This window comes from Crassostrea angulata, chromosome 10 (genome assembly GCF_025612915.1).
Source record: "Crassostrea angulata isolate pt1a10 chromosome 10, ASM2561291v2, whole genome shotgun sequence".
NCBI lineage: Eukaryota > Metazoa > Mollusca > Bivalvia > Ostreida > Ostreidae > Magallana > Magallana angulata.
Window position 1 is genome coordinate 53,134,879 of NC_069120.1, and position 9,039 is coordinate 53,143,917.

Below are 9,039 nucleotides of genomic sequence, written 5' to 3' on the forward strand. Positions count from 1 at the left end.
GGTTTACTTGCACATCTTATGTAACATATAGAATGCCATTTTACATCAAAGAATATTTGACAGGCTGTTAAGTAGTAATGTAAACATTTCGTTTCTCGGTTTCTTTGGAAATAAATTTTTTGGCGCATTAGCTATACACTTCGAAATTCCACGTAGATAAACTTATTTATTTTGTTTCGGCTTCAAGTTAATCCTGTCCTTGTTACAGGTCTTCTTTGCGGAAATGCGAGGAAATAGGTGTTGTAACACCTTTTTGGCTTAGCTAACAGTGTCAAGCATCAAAGAAACGATGGAACGAAATTGGGCCTTAACCTTTTTAAAATGAGTTACCTGATTGGTCAATTTCAAGTTCGTATAGTGACCGCGTTGGTAAGTGATTTTTACGAAATCACTTTCTAACTTGCGGCTCATCGAAATTAACATCTTTTAATTAATTTCTACGGATTTTGATTTTGATTCCTCAGGTATTGTGAACGTGAGTTCCTCACATAGCCACAAATCTGCTGAGCTATTCCCCGAACATCACGACGGTGAAAACCAGAGTGTGATACTAGTATAAATATTATCTAATATTGTTTTTGTTGTTGTTGTAATTATTTAGAAACACATTGAATCAGTTTATCTTGTTTGTAATAAATTATTTTGTCAAAAAATGAAAATATTTTTACTGTACATTATTTGTAAACAAATATAAGACTTGTTTACATAACAACGGCTTCTTACTTCTTTATCTTGAATGTAGCTTGACTTCTAACCTTCAAATTTTGGTAAATCATTCAAGATGCACAAAAAACCATTTTTAAATTTAATTTTGATTCAAAATCGTGCAAATGTCCCTTTAACCAATTTTCATCGAGACAAGAAAATGATATCATTCAAAAGACCATGTCACCTTCACGTAGGTAAAAAAAAATGACATTTATAAAATGGTTTAATCAGAATGGGCAAAAATATTCTTCGTCCATATCTAAGATTTGATTAAAATTAATAATTTAATATTTTTGACTGACAAAAGTAATTATGCGCATATGTGCGAAATTCGGAATCAAATGAATCATTATTTTTGTTGATTCTTCGTTCGTATGAATTTACATTGAATTGAGCCAAGTTGTATATACTAGAGAACAATAATCAAAATATCTTCGATTTATCTTAAATGCTTCATTTTTTCCAGAGTTATATAATGTTACTGCTATCTTTACGGACGTGTTTAATACACCAGAGCATTCGTCGTTACATCTTGTTGTCACCGGAAGCGACTGATTTATTTTAATCTTTGATATTTGTAAGATTATATAGGTTAGATTTTTTTATGCAGAATATGTATTTTGTATTAAAATTGATTAATGCATATGCTAGTGTTTTGTCCTTAAAATATCCCAGCGACAGTCTTGGTGACTTGATTAAGATCACCGGCGTCCAATTCTGGTAATAACTGAAATCTTATTTTGATTTTGATATACCTTAAATTTACGAATTGCAATTTTTTTACGTTTTAATATGTTTCAATAAAATTTAAAAACATTTCCTTTAAAGCATTATTTAAAGTTATATGTTTTCTATATATTAATTTTATTTTTCAATAATTTGTTTCAAAAATGTCTAAAACCAATGCACACTTTTCATTATAACCATATACTTTTGGTTTAAGATCATTATGTCAGTTCACTAAAATGTAGTTCTCAAAATAAGGTTGGTCCCGTACCATTTTTCAACAACAAAACACGCTAATGGCGGAGTTGCCAATTTCTGTTATTTATGTCTCTGATGAAAACTTAATGCTTTGTATCTTTTCATTGTCACTGCCATTCATAAAGTGTATTTCATTTTTTAAAAGAGTTACACAATTTGTTTTATTTTCACAATTGAGAAAATACCAATCATAGTGTAAAATATTTAGGGATTTTTCTTAAATTTTCAAAAAATATTCAATTGCAATTAACTCAAAAAGTAGGTCATTGACCTATTGTTTTGGAAGTGAAAAATAGCAATACCATTATAGGTCTTTAACACACAATAGATGTTTTTTTTCATTATCATTAATGGAATTTTTTTTTCATTTTGATTAAACGTATACCTTAAAGTCCAGTTTGCAAATATGCATCGATTAAAAGAAAAATAACAAACGAAAAAAATCCGAAGTATTTCGAAATCCGAATAATCAGGTGCAAAAGTGTTCTAAAAAGGTACAACAAAGGGTAAATAAATTGTAATGATGGCGCGTGCCTTTGTTCCTTCCAGTGGTGGAAAAACATATTTTATATTATGCATTAATAAATGCATTTATTACCCTCTGTTATGAGTCATCAATATCATCTCAGATATTACAAATTATTGCCACAAATGGTCCGCCATAAACATAACCGGAATGTATTACAGGGAAAATTTAATACTATATAGTAGCTTGGGGGTAATCTGCCGAAAAAAGAGGGGGAACCCACTATTAGCCAGTTTTCCATAGAGGAAAATCTCCACTATATCCATTTTTCGTGGTGGAGAAACTGCTATAAAGCCATTATTCCTGGTAAAAAAAACCCTGATATATACCCATTTTTCCGGGTGAAAAGTAGGTTAGGGGGAAAAGGCACTATATAACACCGGTACAAAAACATAATGTATCGAGTCAATAATGTTATATATGGTAGAAAGAATATGAACTGTAATTAAGATGTCAAACATTGTTTGTAATAATAAATTATCACCAAGTACTATTGTTTGGAAAAAAAATATTAAGTCTTGTGTCACAGTAGGTAATGGCACTATTTAAAGCATACTGTATGCAAGTAAAAGAATATTGTCTTAAAAAACATACAACAATATAATGTTTAATCTTAATTCTACTACAGTTATTGCCTAGATCAAAGAGATGCCGCGGACATTATTCTCCAATATACCACGAACGTCATCAGTAAATTATCAGATCAGAAATACCTATTTGTCACGCAGTGATCATGGAAGTAAAACTTCAAACCGTAAAAAGTTTTAAAATCATGTCATTTTTACGTGTTAGTTCCACCTAGATCGTATCTCTATAGGAGAAGCGAACTGTAGAAATACTGGGCTGTTAGTAGAATAGAAATAAAGTTCTTGTTTCGTGAATGTTGCAGGATAACCTCCTCGGTCTCGAAATGTTGTTTGAAATATAAAAGCCTCGGCTTTTATATTTCAAAACAACATTTCTTAACCTCGGAGTTTATTCTGCAACATTCACGATAACTCGTACTTTATTTCTTAATTATCCTTTATTTCTTAAGATTGTAACGCATCTTTAGAAATCAGAATAATCTATAGTTTAGAGGTTGGAATTTACTTGTAACAGGAATCACATTTTCCTTTCATATCTTTGATACTCTTCCATGGAACATTTTGTTGTATGATTCTTTGCCTAAAATTGATACATGAAATAGGAAGCTTTAGTTTTAAGAATAGCGTAGCCGTAAGAGTATTATTCAATCAGTTTGAATTATTCTCAGGAATCAGATACATTTAGATGTAGTGACTTTCTGTATAATTAACTCATTATAAGGAATCGGATCACCAATCGAGAACATGTGCATATGAACAAAGATCATTGATATTAAACCATACCTATTTAAAAAGAAATACAAACAATTCTAAATATGAATGCATTTGATTAATAAATGATATAATTAATAAGATTAATGAATTTGCATTGACTTCTGAGAGCTGTTGTAAAATATATGTATGATTTAAAATTATAGCGTCTTTTTAATTATTGTGTTTAAATCAGTTAGCGAGGTATACTCAACTTTAATTCTTCATACTTTATATAAACTTCATTAACGAGTAGTAATGTATATTACATACGTTTAATTAGTTAAGCCCGTAATTCATTGAATTGATTTACTAGTAGTCTTAATTTTTTAAGAGGTAAAAACAATTACCGAACAATAGGTGCATTGTAATAAAACATACAAAAATATTGTTGACAATTTTATTCAAACAAACGACGTAGTTCGATTGACTTTTTAGTCAGCCCACGATTTAACTAATTAAGTTTGGATGAAACATCGATTGCGCCTGCGTAAATTGGAATTTTGTGAAAGAATTAGACAGTCCTTGTAAGAAAAATTCGAGGATTGTTATGAAACTGGTCAGTTTCTAGGTCACACTGGGCATCTATGTATCGAAAGACGTCAATGTGTATCGTCTGTAGCCATAGTCCGGAGTCCACTTATATCCTCCCGACTCTCTTAGTGAGATTGGAGAGGAAAATTTAATGTATTTGCAGTGGTTTGCGACAAAACCATGAAATTCAGGGGGCTATCTTTGCAAAGTTACAAATTTAACTATTAAGTTGGTCATACATTATTTGTACACCGCTATAGTCGTATCTCCTCACCTTCATACACAGCCATAAAAAAGGTGAAAACTTAATGTGCACTTCATAATATTATTGTTCTGGACACTATTTATCTTGTATTTTCATAGATCGTATATTCACTTTTGACCTAAAATTAAAATTCTGCTGGCTGACTTTCTTAGCTTTGAAAATAGTAACCTTGTTAGAAATAGTTAAAAGTGTTTAAGTCTAAATGCAACGACATACAAATGTTTTGCTATATTTTGCAGTTTATAAATATGAGAGACGATTCAAGACAAGCTTGAGCACAATAGTGGATCATGAATAATAATTCGTTCTTTAACTTTTTTCATTTTAGCGGCAGAAAACCAGAAGCTGTAAGTATTAATGACACGGACACACGCCCACCCACCAACCCACGCAGACACAAACACATGACGAAATAATTCATGAAGATATTTTCATTTTCTGTTTTAGGATAAATCAAAACTTTAAACATAGAGTAAAATATCAATAACTTCAGAATGCTTTGTAAATATTGTTGAAATAATATAATCGTATACTTCTATCTTCAGTAACAAAAAAAAGGAGAGACGGACATATAAAGATTAAGAAAGTTGACTAGTATACAATGTATATATGATTGCAGGTCTCATGTATGCGAAGGTTTGTTGTTTTAAATGAATTTTGACAAACGACAATTAAAAGTTGTTCAAATATCCTTTCATTTGAATAAACAGAACGGGCTTTTCGAGATTCAAATACAGATTCAAATAATTTATTTGATACCCAGGAAAACCTTATCGTTGATAGTGACAAGTATTTATCCTTATCTGTTAATCTTTGGAAAAACTTTACATTTTGTTAACTCGTACTCTGAAAACTCGTCAAAAAAATCAACCATTTTCATCTGTTTGTTTCTGATCAACCGAATCGAATTAATTTATTTCCTGTTTAGCTCACCTGAACTGAAAGCTCAAGTGAGCTTTTCTGATCATCTTTTGGGCGGCGTCCGTCTGTCTGTCCGTCCATCTGTCTGTCTGTAAACTTTTTACATTTTCAACTTCTTCTGCAGAACCACTGTGCCGATTTCAACTAAACGTGACACAAAGCATCATTGGGTAAAGGGAATTCAAGTCTGTTAAAATGAAGGGTCAAGCTCTCTTTCAAGGAGAGTTAATTAGGATTTATTGAAAATTTGTTGATATTTATCAAAAATATTCTTCTCAGAAACCATTTGGCCAGAATAGCTGAGACTTTGCAAAAGCATCCTCAGATAGTGTAGATTCAAATTTGGTCAAATCATTGTCCCCGGGGGTAAGGTGGGGTCACAATTGGGGTTAAAGTTTTACATAGAATATATAAAGTAAATTTTTTAAAATCTTTTCCTCAGAAACCAATTAGCAAGGAAAGATAAAACTTGTGTTGAAGCTTCCTCATGTAGTGTAGATTTAAAGTCGTGAAAATTATGACCCCAAGGTGTAGGGTGGGGCCACAATGGGGGGGTCGTATTTTTACATAGGAATATATACATAGATTTTTCTTAAAAACCATTTGGCCAGAAAAGCTCTGAGACTTGTGTGGAAGCATCCTCAAAGGGTGTAGATTCAAATTTGTACATATCATTGTCCCCGGGGATAAGGTGGGGCCACAATGGGGGTCAAAGTTTTATTTTGGAATATATATAGTAAATCTTTTAAAATCTTTTTCTCAGAAACTAATCAGCCCGGGAAGCTGAAATTTGGGTGGAAGCATCCTTATGTAATGTAGATAAAAATTTATGAAAATCATGACTCTGGGAGAGGGTGAAGCCACAATGAGGGGGGTCGAACTTTAACAAAGGAATATAGTGTAAATCTTTAAAAATCTATTTTTCAAAAAACTAATCAGCCAGGAAAGGTAAAACTTAAGTGAAAGCATTCTCAGGTAGGGCAGATTTAAGTTTGTTCACATCATGGTCCCGGTGGAGGCGGGGGGTGCAAAATTTACATAGGATTATGAATAGAAAAAATCTAAGATATCTTTTTAGGAGTTGATTTTAATCAACTCTCCTATGCTGTTACTCAGACAAACCGAAAGTGAAACAGTGTTTGGACCTCAGCACAATTCATTGCTGCTGATAAGACTAAGTTCTCGAAAATAATCGATAAATTCGATGTAATGTATGCTAAAACACTGTTTTTCAAGGAAACTTACTTATAAATACCATGAAAATAGTCAGATTTTAAATGGTACGAACAATTTAAAGATTTTTTGTAGTCGTATGTATTCCTACGCCAGAGTTCAATAAAGTTTCGTTCAACTTGACGCTCGGCTGTTTCCGTAAATCCTTGTCGGAGATTTACGGTGACAGCCGAGCGTTTGGTTGAACGAGACTAGAGTTCAATATTGTTTGGATCCATACAATTTTCGAGCAATATTTCTATTACTGATACATAGTTTGATTGAATTAATTTTATCTTTAAATATTATTTAACATGATTCATAAGGGGGTTTCTTGACATTCTTGTCGAAAAAATTCATATTATAAAAATGTACGTAATATGTGCAAAATAACATATCATTGATTTTAAAATGAATAAACTTCGAAAAAATCAACTCCCGACAGTTCTTCAGTACTTTGATTCAAAAAAACCATTTGCTCAGAAAAGCTGTAAATTTACTGAAAGCAACCTCAGATAATGTAGATTTAAATTCCTCAAATCAAAATTTTGAGGAGTAGGTGGGGCCACATTGGAATTCCAATTTTAAATAGTAAAATATTTTAATTATTCACTAAAAATGAAATGTCAGGATATATGGTTTTACTTATATGCAAGCATTTTGACAAATTGCAGATTCTTTCAAATTGTTAAGATTTTGGTCCCTGGACGATTATTGGACCTATCAAGGGGTTAAGAGTTTGATGTAGGTTTATATCCTTTATATAATCAATTGTTTAGCATCTTCGAGAACTGCAATGCTGGTGATTTGACTATAAAATAATCCTTTTAGAAAAGATGGGACTTGATTATAAACATAAGAATATCCAGGTTCAAAAAAATTGACTCTTATTTATACAGGATCTACAAGTATTATACTACATTGCAAAGATAGTTTGAATTATGACTCTGTTTAACTGACTTCATAGCTATTGTTGCTCAGGTGAGCGATGTGGCGCATGGGCCTCTTGTTTTCCTTTGCACATGGCTCACGTCGTTAAATCCTCCTTTAGATCCATGTATTTTATGTATTTTCCGTACTCACAGCAAATTTCTGTTACATTTCATTTTTGAAAACACCTACTTTTCCTTCAAAACGGAATTTCATAAACCATATACATGAACACAGAACTCTTAATATATACCCCTTGCCATTTGGATATTGAAAATCATAAATATATTCTAAAGTAATGAAAATATATTTTACAGTGTTAGTTTCTGTTCAAAACGAATTGTATATCATTTTAATGGTAAGATTTAAAATTGTCGAGGTTCTATGTATCAGTACTAGACGAATGAGAACAGTCATTATTCCGAAATAAATATAATGGGTTAATAATAATTTTTTTATTGACATTTATTTTCAAACAATAACAAATAAAGTTACTGTATATTTTTACACAGCTGTATGTGATTTTTATAATATAAAAAACATGGACATTTCATACAGAGTATTTGACTTAATATCGTTCTTATAAGAAAAATCATTGACAAAAAGATAAACGAAATAGGTTTCAGAATTGTTCAAAGAAGAAAGTTCAGTTTATTTCAATATTTGCCCTAAAATTCAAAAGTTGTTTAAATCTCATGAAAATACACACATACCATCTTGAATATGTGTGTATAAAAAGTACAAAGTTACACGCTTTTATCTTATTTCAAAAAATATAAATGACTTCAACATTTTGGCATATTTCTAAGATTTAGTCAGAAATTATGAAAAATAGCACAATTTTTGTGGTTTTTGAGAGGAAAATGTGTCCGCAGCCGTCATCCACAACAAAATCAAAATATTTTATATGATATCACATGATAAAGTGTGAGTTTCATCGTGGGCGATAGCTGCGGACATAGTTTTCTGTTGGAAAAACCACTGAAGAATTGGAATCTTCTGCTCAGTTTTATGAAAATTACGGGAAAATGCACTGTTTATGACGTCACAATTATCCTTGCGAAACGTCTTATTGTGCAACTATTTATAGATTATTTTAATTTGTGGGTATTTTTGTGTCAATAAATGTTACATTTCCATTTTGTGTGATATTTTTATAAATCACTCTAAAACGGGGCAAAATATGACTAAAACCGTACCTAGTTCGTTACATGTATATCTCACTTTCAGTACAATAATATATTGCCTATGTACCATTCTCTTACAACAGTCTCTAATGCCCACGTGTTAGTAAACAGCGACCACACTTTTGAATGTTTCCTTCAAATTGCTCTTTCATAAGATTCTACATAATTATGTTCTCAGGAAAATGGTATACCCAAAGATGCTGAATGAAGAAGAAGAGTTTCAACGTAAGATTAATCATTGAAATATTTATTTTAATTTGACATAAGATTGTTAGTTTGGTGATTTTGGCTTTAAAAAAACTTTATTTCAATCTTCACATATCTTTTTCCTATAGTTTTGCATAAGGCAAGTTGTCTACCGCGTTACACATACCATTGGTCACTAGTTGAGTGGTATATGGAAGGACTTCCAAAGGACATAATATTCACTCGATA

The 9,039-nt window shown here is 31.3% G+C and overlaps 1 protein-coding gene across 1 annotated transcript in view; it reads left to right on the top strand.

Annotated features, from left to right (window-relative positions):
* LOC128164691 (uncharacterized) overlaps positions 1-9,039 on the top strand; it is a 40,895-nt gene that overhangs the window by 19,323 nt on the left and 12,533 nt on the right. Inside the window, exons 3-5 of the mRNA XM_052828675.1 lie at positions 4,683-4,701; positions 8,783-8,829; positions 8,940-9,039. The exon at positions 8,940-9,039 is cut by the window's right edge and continues 116 nt beyond it. Of these exons, the coding sequence (XP_052684635.1) occupies positions 8,787-8,829; positions 8,940-9,039 (143 nt within the window). The 5' untranslated portion in view covers positions 4,683-4,701; positions 8,783-8,786. The remainder of the gene's footprint in view (positions 1-4,682; positions 4,702-8,782; positions 8,830-8,939) is intronic.